At 54.1% G+C, this 13638-nt stretch overlaps 4 protein-coding genes across 4 annotated transcripts; 1 reads left to right on the top strand and 3 right to left on the bottom strand.

The window, feature by feature from the left end:
• Window positions 1-626: 626 nt before the first annotated feature.
• On the top strand, window positions 627-1376 carry BBA_09767 (PQQ enzyme repeat protein; the record flags this gene model as incomplete). The annotated part of the gene is made up of 1 exon (XM_008604864.1): window positions 627-1376. One exon carries the CDS (start codon window positions 627-629, stop codon window positions 1374-1376), a length of 750 nt encoding a protein of 249 aa, XP_008603086.1.
• Window positions 1377-1648: 272 nt separating this feature from the next.
• Window positions 1649-2125, bottom strand: BBA_09766 (uncharacterized protein; the record flags this gene model as incomplete). The annotated part of the gene is made up of 1 exon (XM_008604863.1): window positions 1649-2125. The coding sequence occupies one exon, from the start codon at window positions 2123-2125 to the stop codon at window positions 1649-1651; it is 477 nt and encodes a 158-aa protein (XP_008603085.1).
• Window positions 2126-2862: 737 nt separating this feature from the next.
• Window positions 2863-7518, bottom strand: BBA_09765 (phospholipid-translocating P-type ATPase; the record flags this gene model as incomplete). Its single annotated transcript, XM_008604862.1, has 1 exon — window positions 2863-7518. One exon carries the CDS (start codon window positions 7516-7518, stop codon window positions 2863-2865), a length of 4656 nt encoding a protein of 1551 aa, XP_008603084.1.
• Window positions 7519-9145: 1627 nt separating this feature from the next.
• BBA_09764 (homeobox domain-containing protein) lies at window positions 9146-11112 on the bottom strand (the record flags this gene model as incomplete). The annotated part of the gene is made up of 2 exons (XM_008604861.1): window positions 9146-10640; window positions 10751-11112. 2 exons carry the CDS (start codon window positions 11110-11112, stop codon window positions 9146-9148), a joined length of 1857 nt encoding a protein of 618 aa, XP_008603083.1.
• Window positions 11113-13638: the final 2526 nt, after the last annotated feature.

Raw genomic sequence — 13638 nt, 5'->3', positions numbered from 1 at the left:
GAAGTCCGTTGCTGCTGTGCTAGACACATGCACTGGGACGCGTCCCCGTTCCATAAGGGCGATCATATGCGGGAAGTGTCTGGGATCTGCGAAGGCGTCCGCGTAGGCGAGGATGGCTTCCCTTTCTTACGTCGTGAGGCCCTCCATCGGGTATAATTCTTCGAATGCTGGGCGTATCCTGGTTTCGTCTTCCGTCTGCGTGGCCGCCTTTGCCGCATCGTCTTCGGCCTTTCTTCTTGCGGCCCGTTCCTCGGCCTCTTTCTCTGCTTTCTTCCTTGTGGCCCGTTCCTCGGCCTCCTTCTCTGCCTTTCTCTTCTTTGCGGCCCGTTCCTCGGCCTCTTTCTCTGCTTTCTTCCTTGTGGCCTGTTCCTCGGCCTCCCTTGCGGCCTTCTTCTTCGCGGCTTCTTCTTCGGCTTCCTTTGCGGCTTTCTTCTTCGCGGCCCGCTGTTCCGTCAGCGGCTTGTCGCTGTCGCTGTCGCTGCTCACGATGACGCTGCCCTCCCCTAGAGGGTCGATTTTTGGCTTGAGCCTCGATGGCGTGACGATGATACCCTCGGCTTCCCACTGCAGGCGACGGTCGGATCCTATACACTTCGCTCGAGGCTCTCTCAAAGGAAGATTCGGCAATGGTCATTGGTGGTGTTCCGGGCTCCGAGATTGACGGCATCACCTACGCAGACACAATCAAGGAAGTCGACGGAGCCGGAAACTTGCTCTGGCAATGGAAAGTGTCTGAGCGACTACCACGGGCAGAATATCCTCTCCAGCCTCACTACACGCGGGAGCACTATCCTCTGATCAACTCGGTCCTACCGCTACGCGACGGAAAACACGTCCTCGCGTCTATGCGCTCCGTCTCCGCGGTCGTCATCATCGAACGAAGCACAGGCGACATTGTATGGAAGCTTGGGCCAGAGGTCCTCGCACAGCAGCACAACGCTACCGAGTTGGACAATGGCAATATTCTCATCTTTGACAACGGCGCTTTCCGAAACGGCGAATCCATCACCTACACCCGCGCCATCGAGGTTAATCGTGCGACCAAGAAAATTGTCTGGGAGTATCGCGACCGCTCGCAGATGATAAGCTTCTTCACTCCATTCATGGGTAGCGCTCAGAGGCTCGCCAATGGTAATACTCTCTTGTGCGAAAGCGGCTTTGGCCGTCTGTTCGAGGTCACTCCGGATAGATACGTCTGCTGGGAGTATGTCAATCCTTGCTTTGCCCCGTACCCCGATGCCGAGACGGCGAGGATTTTTCCAGGGGACTCGAATGCCCTGTTCCGAGCATATAGATATTCCTTGGATGAGATTTCTTGGCTGAGGCAAAAACTAGGTCACTCTGACCAGTCAAAGGGCTACTGCTCCGTCATGTGAGAAAGGCGTCTAAAAGCAGGCTTAGGAACGGATCGCCAACAATAAAAACTTTGAATCCAGATTTGTGATTTATACATGAAAAGTGTCTCAAGGATCGCTACCATGCATATGTACTGAGTCATAAATAGTGCCCTCACAACATGCTTTCTTTTATCTGCTACCCAGCAGTGCAGTGCTAGACCTTGTGCATGCCAGATTGTACGAGAACAAGTCCGATCATGGCGCTGCCTCACATGTTCCAAAGCTCGAGTACGCATTATAGACAATATATTCTAGCATCGGTAGTAGCACCTCATGCTCCAGCCGCTGGCATTCTTGCAGTGTCCGCCGCCCGTCTTGCCCCCAACGCTGCCCAGGCTGTTCTGGCACTGCGTGTCCGAGTACAGCTCGCAGTTGGTCGAGTACGTGCCGTCGCCAATCGCCTTGACCGAGTTAAACTTATCCACGTAGCAGTTGCCCGCGCACGTCGGCTTGTAGCCCTTGATGTGGTCCCGGTCCGCGCAGCCCGGGTTGCTGTAGTACCGCACGCACTGCCCGTTGGCGATGCCTCCTGTGCCAAGGCATTGGGCGCGCTTCTCTAGTGGGCTGTTTGCTGTGAAGCGCCAATCGACGATGCGGTCGCCCGATGGGGTGAAGTCGGGGAGTTTGAGGCTGTAAAAACTCTTGTCGTCCATGGCCTCTGGAATGGAGGGAGGGGGGGCTGCCGCAGCGGCGGCGCTGAGGAGCGCGATGGAGAGGGTATACTTCATGATGAAAGAGGATCTTCTTTCTTACTAAGGATGCCGAGAAATATTATATAGACATACACAAGAGATCAAGACGGCAACCGTGTATCCCTTTGCCTTTATATATGCGCTTGGGCTGAGCGACTTACAACGTAAACTCCACGGAAGATTTGGGCCCGATGCACGATGCAGGCGGCCCTTTCCGATCACTAGCGCTGACGGCCCGTTCAGCCGAGAAATGAGCTTATGTTGTAACTTCCACGAATAGCATCAGACCTCGGTCCCACCAGTTAGGACACAACTTTCAAAGGACATGCAGCTAAAGATGACGGCTCAGCTGATGTGAATCCTTGGCGGCCGGCTGTCCGCAAGAGGTTCGGCCGCATAGTTGTGACACTTCGGCTCCAAAACCAGCGACAAAGGGCAAAAACATCACTTGATAGCGGGGTCAGTGTCCGTGTACTTGAAATATCCCCAGAGAGTCGAACAAATAGCATGTTTAGGAAGTCGTAAACTAACATGAAAACGAAGCTGAAAGATGATACTACAGCCTTTATAGGCAAGGAAAGACCGAAAAAACAAGCAATAGGCGTATTTCGCGCTCGTGAAAACAAGACAAACGATGGTATATCCAACTCCTTTTCCCATTCATCATAGAAACAAAAACGCAATCGTGCATCAGCACTACCCCGGCAGCAATGAAGTGCACTGGCATCATAGCTCAATAGTGCAATTGATGTTGAATTCATCTAACATTTCCGCTAATCGTCCCGGATCTGCTCGAGTTTCGTAGGGAGCCTGTTCAACGAGGACTCTCGTTTCACCGCTGCCGGCGTGAATTGGGGTCGCCTGCTCTCATCCAGACTAGCGCGCATAGCTGGAACTCTCCGCGGCACATCCGACTGCGAGAATCGAGCATGTCCTGGTCTGCGGTCGATTTCTTGGCTCAGCTTTGTCGCATTGCGGCCGCGCTGGTGGTCGGCCGAGGCTTCTTCCTCGTCGTCATGGCTGTCATGATCGTCGTGGCGATGAGACTCCGGATCCTGATCAAAGAGAGCCTGCATCTGTTGTGTATCCGCATCCTTTTCCATGCGCTGCATGAGATCCGTGTCTGTGGGCCAATACACCCTTCGCACGCTCTGGATAACAAGCTCCAGCATGAGGGGTCCGGTGAGGGCAAGAAGGAGCATGATCCACCATTCGAGACGGGCGCCAAAGTTGCGGATGAATGTATCATAGACGAGATATACATTCATGGCTGGGGAGATGGCTTTGGTCAGGATCAGCAGCCAGATGAACCAGCCGCCAACCGTGACAACGTACCCCGCGAACGTAATGATAGTTTTGCTGTGTAGTTCGAGGATAAATAGCTTTGTGTTTATGAAGACGACGCCGACGGTGAAACAGATAGTGCCCATGGCATAGAGGGAGGTGTCCTCGGTAAACAGGGCCGAACTGTACACGGCCCAGCTGATGTAGAAGACGATGAAACTGCTAGCAATTCCCATCAGCATCCAGCCAATATACAAGCGATAGTTGAACGCCTTATTCCGTTGGCCGAATGTGTATAGCTCGGGCACAGCTAAGAGAGTCTCCGCACGCAAATCTCGCTCAAAGATACCAGGTAGAATGACGGCCAATGACGAAAAGAGTGTGTTGAACAAGGTCAGACTAGTAGATTGAAAGAGCGACGTGCCGGTATAACCAGTGAAGCGTTGGAAGTGGGCCTGCATGAGATAGAAAAATATTTCCTTCCAAAAGGTGGCCAGCACGTACTTGCCGGTACGAAGATAGTTCCAGCGGCCGTGGACCAAGAGCAGCTTCTGCAGGAAGCGAAACTGCGCAATGGAATAGTCCGAAATTCGTGCGGCCTGGAGCCCTTCACGTCCTGAAATACCGATTCCTACGTGCGAGGCCTGAATCATGCCAATGTCGTTGGCGCCGTCGCCAATGGCGAGGGTCATACTGTTAGGGACGTAGCGCCGAATTGCCTTGACAAGTTCGGCCTTCTGCGAGGGGGACGCGCGACAGCAAATGATGGAGTCGACACGAACAACCAAGTCGTAAAAGAGGACAGAGAGATCGAGATCAGCGTCAATCTCGGTAAGAGTCTGGCCATCTACGACCAAAACAGTATGGGGCAGCATGCCGCGACTGACATCGGTTAGAGTCATGGTAAGTTGGTCCGTCAGCGTTGCAACAGCGTTTGCGTCTAGAATATACAGCTCCGAAAAGGGCTTGCAGACATGCGCAGAGTGCGCAATATTGATTGCTGTCTCACGCTTGTCACCGGTAAGCATCCAGACTTTGATGTTGGCGCGGCTCAGCTTGTCTATGGTCTCTGGCACACCATCCTGGAGCTTATCTTCAATGGCCGTCGCGCCAGCCAGATCAAACTTGTGTTCAATCACGTCGCCAGCCTCTTCAATACGCTGTTGCCGGTCAACAAGACTCGTTTCCGCCTCGCGATACTGCGCCTTCCATTTGGTGTAAGTATCCTCGTCAATGTAGCGGTAACCGTAGAGTAGCGTACGCAGACCCTCTGTGGCAAAGTCGTCAACATGCTGGAAGCACTTTTCGAAAGTCGCAGCGTCGCTCGAAGCTACGCTCTCGTCAACGCGGCGGTCGATGGCGTCAAAGGGGGCGACGCGACTGAGGCTCTGGCGGTTGGATTTGAGCAACTCAACCGAGTGACGAGGAGAGGTCGTTTCCTCAATGTGTCGCCTCTGTAGCCATGAAGAGAGGCCTTCCCCTAGTCGAGCACCGTCCACAGAGCGACGGCCAATACTCTGCCGCAGACTGTCACGGATGTCCGTCGATTCGCGGTTCCGCATGGCGAGACTAGTTCTAGGAGTCGACCGAACGCTCAATTGCATGCTTTTCCTCTGCAATGCCTTGTTCTTCTCAAAAGTCTTCCGCATGCTGGCTCTGCGGCCAATGTCACGCGCCTTTTGCTCGGCAAGGTGACTCAGCTTCAGCCGTGAGGTAATGACATTGTCGGCACCTTTGCAAATCACGCAAATGGTGTTGTCTGGCATACGGACGATGATAGACATGCGCTTTCGCTGACTGCTGAATTCGATCACGTCCAAGACCTGGTATGAGTCCACGACCATGGCTCCCTCTGCGTCAATCGTCTGCAACTTGATTGTCTGAGCCGGGCGATCGATGAGCATATATCCTAGATCTTGTGCGGCCTCGACGAGGGCAAGCTCATCAGGTGATGCGGCCTGAAATTCGATAGAGCCATCATCCTTGCATTCGGGCAAGCAAGTGTGGCAAAGAGCGATACATAGAAGGAAGTGCTTGGCTTTGCGCGAAAAGGAAGTGTTGGGTTTGGAGCGGATATACTCAAGCAATTCTTCTGTTTTCATGTCCGGTTCATCGTTGGGCCGGACCGACGACTTCCAGTGGGTGAAAGATCCCGTGGATGTACGCCCGACTGGATCTGCCGACGCTATGACATTTGCCAACTGCTTGCCGCGCTTCTTCGAGACCTTGCGTGAATCCAACTTGACCTGCTTGAGTTTTTCGTCTCGCAAGATGTCCATGTCATGTAAGACGGAAATACCAGCGACAGACAGTTTGCGAAATCGCATAAGATTTTCTGTTAATGTGCCCGTTTTGTCGGAAAAGACATGGCTGATTTGTCCCAGATTTTCCAAAATGGTCGTCGTATTGGCCACCATGGGCGTATCCGTCACAGGATCGTACATATCGGCATCATGCAGCAATAGCAGCTGTCCCAGTTTCACAATTTCCAGACTGATATAGAGTGACAGCGGAATTAGTGTGTTGAACATGATGAGGAAACCAAAAAAGATTTCTCGAAAGGGCACAGAAGCGTCGTAGAAGCCGTTTCTGTAGAGATAGAAGGATCTGTTCTCTACGTCTTCTTCCCAAAGGTAATAGCCAATGGTGAAGCCGACGGCGAGCATGACGACGATGAATATTTGAAAGAGAATCATCAAGTTGACTGTGGACTGCATGGCGGGCTTCTTGGTGCGCACGTTTTTGTGAGCGTTCATACGGATCTTGCATTCTTCGCCCGAGTTGATGATGAGGCCGATTGCTTCGGACGTGTTGCGGAGGGTCGAGCCGCGATAGACAACATTGTTGAGGGTCAGCGGCAGCATCTCTCCGTCGATCATGACTCTTCCATCGTAGCTATAAAGGTCAATGTTGGGGTCCTCGGACACGATGGTCGCTTGTGTCTGGCGCAGGCCGTCAATCGTGTTGCAGCAGTGGGCAAGTGGCGGGCAGGCTTGCTTGGCCTTGAGATTGGTCTCACCATCCAAAGCCATGGTCTCGATGTAGGCAACACTGTTGGGACCCGTGGCGTGCAGCAGCACCATATCAGCGGGTACATTTTGGTCACGCTGCAGACGGACGATATCGCCGACGCGAACTTGTTGCCAGTCAAGCTCAATCCAATCAGAGCTTGGGCGAGTTTGCTCGAGGTCGCCGAGAGCCGTCTCCTCCACAGTGACGTCGGCTTTTTCGTTGCGATTCTTGATGCGCGCCAATGCAGTCTTGGCATGTGTTGCCTTCCGTTTTCTGCCGTCGTTACGGGATAGCACCAAGGTACTGCTTCTATTCTCCGACTTGTCAAGCTGATATCTTCGGTAGTCATCCAGTCCTTCCTTGGCCATGCTAAATGCCACGAACGCAAGCAGCGGTCCAATTGTGGTCCAGCGTCCTACGGTACTCAGACCTGGAATGGTCTGTAGGATGCCCATGACCAGAAAGTAAAAGTTGCCCAGCTTGCTAAACTGGAAGAACAGCTGCTTCGGAATAAAGTCGTAGACTGTGTAGCGCGAGGAGCGGATGAAGTTGCTGCAGTAGTGCCGGCCACTGCGCTCGTCGATCATGTCGTGCGGGTAATTCATGGGAATGTGGCGACCATCGTGCGACGGCGGCAGCGGCTTCTGGCGCAATAGACCCTCGATAATGACCCTTTGGTACGCGGTCGCGACCCAGTCCTTGACGCTCTCCTTCCATACCAAGCCGTGCATCTGTCGGCGCCGCTTATTGCTCGTAAGCCGTTCGGGCTGAAGACGAGCCAGACGGTCGCGGAACGAGGGCTTCGTATAGGGGATGGAGTTGGCGGCTGCGGCCGAGGCACCGGCGCTCGTGGCCGCATCATCGACGCTGTCGGTCTTGATGGCGAAGGGCGCTTTGGAGTGAATCGTCTGGAGCTCGTGTCGCTCAGAAATGGGCGCGCGAGCAGTCTCTGCGTTATCCCGACCGAGGGCTAGGCCGGGATCCGTACGGGAGCGGGAAGCGGCCGTCATGCGCGGAGCGGCAGACGAGCGATTGCGCTGAATATTGACGGCGGCATCAACAGCGGCGGCATCAGAGGCACTCGAGACGTATTCGGCGGGGTGCAACGCCGCGTCAATGCGATTGGGATGCATACCACCCGTCTTGTCTCACCATTTGGGGTTGTGGCAGGCGCCGAGACCCTGGTGGTGAGTGCGTCGGGTTGATGTTTGTCGTGAAAGTAAGAGTGCTGGTCAGCCGTGTCTAAGTGCAGCTGTTGACGCAGGGATCCCGGAGAAAACAGATATGGCAAGAATTGGGATGGATGGGACAGAAGCAGCGTTGATGAACCAGCCCCTTTATCATTCGATACCGCCGCGAGGGCAATGCTTGGCCATGGTCGTTAGCTGTTCCAGTCGCGCAAACAAAGGTGAAGGCGTGGGTGGGGAGGTGTACAAAGGCACACGAGGCCTGGGCTTGTACTTATTACCCGAGTTGCCAAGTACTATTTACAGTCTGCCTCTCCGCACACGTAATGCTAGCCCAGCCCAGCCCAGCACAGCCTCGCTTCAGCGCCTAACTTTTTAGTTTGCGGCGGCCCCGTGGAGCCCACTTCCACGGCCCCTTGACCCTTTGCCCACAGCCAGACCACAGAAATACGCTTCAGCTACCTAACCTTTAGGCTTAGTTAGGACTTCTAATTAGGGACGGAGCTTTTGATACGCGACCAAGAAATACTTCAAATCAGCCTTCGGTACAAGTACACTGTCGGCGCAATCGTTGGGTGGCCAAGGGTTCGCCATGATCGACACGGTTATTCCAGGACAAGCATCTTGGCTGCCGCACGATGACAGCCACGCCCCTAACAGCACACGTTTCCCGGCTTGCCAAGGTCATTCGCGCAGTCACCAAAGGAAGGGGAACCAGTCTAGAAAAGAAAGCGTACAATAATGTGCAATTTTTCGCGTCCCCCTAACGACCCTAACGCAGGAACCTGCATTATCCAAAACCCCTAAATACAGAATCTATCTTCCATTACATAGCTGCCAAGACAAGAAGAGATGGAAATGAACTAATGGCAGTCAAAAGCCTCCTGGGCTTCCCAAATAAAAAGCAATATTGACAATCGTGCCTGAAAGAAGAAGAAAAAGGAAAAGTGGGAAAAGTGAGGGCACAAGGAAGACAAAAAAGCCACCAATGTGCAGGGCGCCATGAACTAGTCCGAGATGCATCCCGAACAAACTGTGGCGAGGTAGTTACAGGCAAAACACAAGTAGGAAAAGGGCTGGCTGACTCAGACCACCGTTTGCAACAATGGAGATGCATGCCCATAGAACAGCCCAACAAGGACTAGCGGCGTCTATACAGACTCGAGGGCCCCCTCAACAGATGAACTCAAAGCCTTGAGACCCATGTGCCCGTGGCCGTGTGGCCGATTCTCCAAAAATGAAAGAATGTTTTCGTTCATGCAAGACTCGTTATAGATCCGCCCCGGCGAGAGCAAGCGGAGTAAAGTAATCAAGTATTACCGCCGGTGGCACAGGAAGTCCGCAAACTGGCCAGTCGGGCCAGATGCGAGGACTTCATGGTAAAAAGTGCAACAAAATCAGACAGAAGGAGGAATAGAGAAAAAACTGGTGGCAAGGGACGGACAGAAAGACAAATGGTATTAAAAAAGACAGCCAGCAAAGACAACAAGCAACGCCAAACGAAAGCCCGAACCAAAAAGTAATGCTCAATGCAAGAACAGAGACGAGAAGACAACATCAAGCCGTCGGCGGGTTATTGTGATGCCGAGGCCAAAGCTTCGGGGGGCGAGAGGCTCGAAGGGTCGACTGTGTCGAAATGAACCAGTTGGTCCATGTCGAGTTCTGCTTGTTGCGGCTGCACAAAGTGTGGCGAGAGGTTGATGTTGTGCTTTGAGTACATATCATTCAGCGCCGTGCCATCCTCTGAGACAGCGCAGGAGCCGTCCTGCGCTCCATACATGCCAGCGGAGCCAGGGCGACCCATCATGTGCATGGGAGGTGACTGGTCGGCAATGGTAGGCTCGTTGCCAGCGTAGCCGAGAGATGGAGTTGACGTTGGGCCGTTCGGCTCGGGGCCCACCATGGGAGACATGAAAGCACCGCTGTAAGCAGGAGTGTAACCAGGAGTGCCAAGCGGCGTGCCGTCGGGACCCTGCGAGAAGAAGCTGGGGCTGTGGGGGAAGTCGGCGGGTGAGGCGGTCGTGGCAGACATTGGATACTGGCGCATGTCAAGTCCGAATCCAGCTTGGGTGTCGATGCGCAGGTTATTGACCATGTTTGGCTGCTGAGGGACAGGCGCATACACGCCAGGAGTCTGGGGCGGGCCCATGTCGGTCGGAGCTGAGATGTAGAACGAGGGCATGGGTTGGTTCTGGAACATGGCAAAGTCAATGGGACCGGGGACGGAGCGACTTCTCTGGCGCTTGTGGCCCTGGGGAGGGCGCATGGCCGAATGCATCTGGCCGATGCCCCATTGGTTCTGGTCAGGCATCATGCCCATGTGGCTGGGAGCAAAGTTGGGCTGGGAGGATGGGCGAGGAATAGGCGAGACGGGGGCCGAGGCGGCAATAGCGTGAGCCTCCATGGCGGCGTTGGGGCTGGGGGCGGCATAGGTCATGTTGCTGTGGCGATTCATGAAGGACTCGAGGGAGATGAGCTTGGCGAGCTGGCCGCTGAGGACCTTGGGGTTACCACCGAGGTGGTGAAGCATGCAGTTCGAAGCCTGCGAATCCTCGGTAAAGTCGCCAACTTGGTAGAAGCCGCCAGCAGAGGGAGGCGAGTCCATGAAGAAGTTGGGGGCGTGGTTGAGCTCAATGACGATGCCGCCGAGCTTAGAAAGATCGCCTTCGCTATGTTCTAGGTAAATGCTCTTGATGTAAGCAAAGGGATACTCGATCTTGTAGCCGGCTTGATCGTTGTTGATATAGTAGGTCATGGTGCACTTGTCGGGGGAGTAGAAGATGATGAGATCCATTGTGTTCTGGCCGACCCTGGTCCACTTGCCGATGCTGAGAGAGCGGCAGCTGAGGTGGTGAATCAGAACCTTGCCGGGGCTGGCTTGTTCGCCGAGGAGTGAGTTTCCGTGACCAAAGGGCATGAGTCCGGTGCGGCCGAGATAGCCTCCACCAAGGCTCTTGCCAGACTCCATCGCTTGCATGGCAAGGTAAGCGCGCATGGATTCGGGTATGTTGTCAATATCTTCGCCTGTTTCAAGGCTCTTTTTGGCCAGCAGCTTGATCTTGGCACGTCTGAAGAAGGTCAGCAACTGGCGATGCATGTACATGGACGTAGGAATAGGTAGGCAAGTGGAGGACTTGGACGTGTCCAAATGAGATTCACGCGTGTAGTCGAAACATACCTGTTTTGAAACCAAATCTGGACGGATCTCTCCGTCATGTTGATTTCGTCGGCAATGCGGTCACGGACACTGGCAGTGGGGGTAGGGTTCTTGTTGAATTCGACTTCGAGAGTGGCGAGCTGGTCCTGGGTGGCACGCTGGCGCTTATGATTCTTTTGCTGCTGGGTCAGTGTGCTCTTGCGAGGTGGGCGCTTCGAGATGCTGGCCGATGTGTGGCCGGCGGTAGAGGCGGTAGGGGAGGGCGTCCGCCCAGAGGAGGTGGCCGTGGCGGAACCGGGAGCCGTAGTCGAGTTGGGGCTCGAGGACTCGGGGGCCTGGTGCATGGGCATCATGGAGACGGGCATTTCAACTTCCGTGGCCATGGCTGAGGATGTTGTTGGGTCCGTCAGCGACGAACACTGCGATTTTAGTTTATTGTGGTTTCAAGTAGTGGGCGTGTATAGCAGCAAACACGATTCTAACGAGGCGGCGTGGTTCGAGGAATTGTCGAGAGCGCAGCGGCACCAATCGTGTAGCGAAGGAGGGTGAAAAGTTGGATTATAACGAGTAAAGAATGTGATGCGTCGACTGCTGAGGAGAAAGGATGGAGAAAGCTGATGTCGAGTGTTGTGATTATATTCGAGCAGTTGTAGTCGAGGATGTACAGACCGCGTCGGGGGGTCGTATTGATGGAATAGCGGTGGACTGAGAAGCCTAAGAGAATGAAATGGTGATACCGAAAGGAGTGAGGAATCACTGATTGGTGTTTAAAGAGAGTGGAGGTAGTAGAGAGCGACAGAAAGGAAAGGAATGAAATGAATAAGAAAAGACGCGGGGAAGAAAAAGAGTGTAGAACAAAAAAACCAGTTGACGATGGAGGATGGGAGGCGAGAGAGAAGAAAACGGGGATGGATGGGGGGCAGCCGGGGGGAAAAGGGAACGAGCGAGCGGCCAAGCGGCGTGGCAGAACAGAAAGCGCTGTGGAAGGAGGCAGAGGCGGTGCGGGAGTAGTGGGACTGGGCCTGTGGGAGCCTGTGGAAGCCATGCTGGTGCGGTGCAAGGGACCTGCGTGACTTTGGCTGGGAGCGACGAGGGAGCACAGCAGATGGGCTTGTGGTGGTGCATCAGCGATTCAAGGCGTTAGACGGGTGTGCCTGGAGCTAGCGGTAGGCTAGCAAAGGTACGGCAGACAGACCTGCCTGGTGCCTGGCTTGGCTGGCAGCCGGGGCCATTGAGAGGGGAGAGGGAGGGGCTACTTGGGTACAGGTACCTACCTCGCAATGGAGTGGGAGTGGGAGTGGGAATGGGAATGGGAATGGGAGGGCACAGGGCGTACCACGAAAGAGTGTATAACCGTACCTATCTAACTATTTACCTACTTGCTTTGTCCGGATTACCCGCGACGATCAGTTACAGAGGTACCTACATAGATACTTCGGCCACACAGGCTTAATACTTACTAAATATTTAACACGGCGCCTGCAGTGCGAGCGAGTGGATGCTTGAGATTCACTTCAGCAGCAAAAATTGCTGGAGGCGAGAAAAAGAAACAGGGGCCAAGCCAGAGCCCACTCGCACGCACCCACACCCAAACAATCCAGCCAGTCGCAGCAGTCGGGGAAGCTTCCTGATGCCTTTGGTAGAGTCAGTCTACTTGACCCGCAAACCCGACACAGGAGCGTCAGTACCAGTACTCCGTAGGCATGCTCCTTTTTTTTCCCTAGTCAGGTACATGTTTGGCTGCGAGACGAGGTGGGCGGTGCCTGTTTGGACAGGCGGGTAGCACTGTAGCAATGTGCAACAGCCTGCAGTATGCGGGCGCCGGTTTGGAGGCGCAAGGCGCGTGCTGTATTTATCTTTTCGTTACGGAGGTAATGTTGCAGCAAAGAACATGTCTACACTATTCTTACGTTTATTCAATCAGCCATCTCGGTCAGAATATCTTGCCTAGATCCTACTTGCTTCGCTGCTTCGGTGCTTCACGGACGCCTTCCTGGGATGACAGAGGGCGATCAACTTCACAGTACAGGCCCGTCTCGTGGCACCAGTTGCTTAACTAGGTAGGTATGAGTTTGAGCATCGAAACGGCGTTACGAAGGAACCTATACCTACTAGTAATGCAGGAGGCCAGGTATTACGCCTAATATGGTGAGCATCATCAATTATTGGAGAGACGCGCAGCTGCATTGTCACCTCGCCCTAGTTACTTTGCACGACCCATCTATATTTATCCTCGCCTGTTTTATCTTGCAAGCCATTTCTCATGCCAGCCGTTATCATCAGACTGAAGACTGAAGGTTGAAGACTGAAGACTACCAATTGCGTCCTGCAGGTACCAGTACCAGCCTGACCAAAGCCGCCCCTCCCCAGACCCATTTCTTTCTTTTCTGGAGGACTAGTTCCAGGCACCATTCCCCCCGAGCTCGTCAAGACTCACCAATGACTAGCCCAGTCTAACCTTGATCTGGCACTAGCCCAGGAACCAAACTCTGAGCCACCCCCATGCATCCATCCAAACCCCTTGCCTGGTGTCTGCCAAGTTCCGGCTTGCCGCCTTTGCACCAGCATCTGCTCTTTTTTGCTCACCTCCGTCGTCAACATTCAGTGCTACTCGGGGGCAATCAGCGTCATTCAGCATCGTATCCCTCCCGGATTTGCACCCTCGTCCTTCTCGACCTCAATCGTGTGCAACTGTACCAAGCCTGGGCCCGTCGTCTTGAATGCCGTGTCGCATCGCATTTGCATCACCCCCTCAAACCAATCCCGCCTGACTCAGCCATCAAAGAATACAACACCCCGCAACCCTGATTTGGGCTATTCTTACTATCTGTTCTCTCTAGCCCTCTTGCTCCAGTTGTGTGCTGGCCCTGCGCCTCCGGCGTGGCCTTGCCGCGTTCGCATCAACAATG

The sequence above is a fragment of the Beauveria bassiana genome (assembly GCF_000280675.1).
Source record: "Beauveria bassiana ARSEF 2860 unplaced genomic scaffold BBA_S00066, whole genome shotgun sequence".
NCBI classification, from domain to species: Eukaryota; Fungi; Ascomycota; class Sordariomycetes; order Hypocreales; family Cordycipitaceae; genus Beauveria; species Beauveria bassiana.
This window is presented reverse-complemented; position numbering and strand designations above follow the sequence as displayed.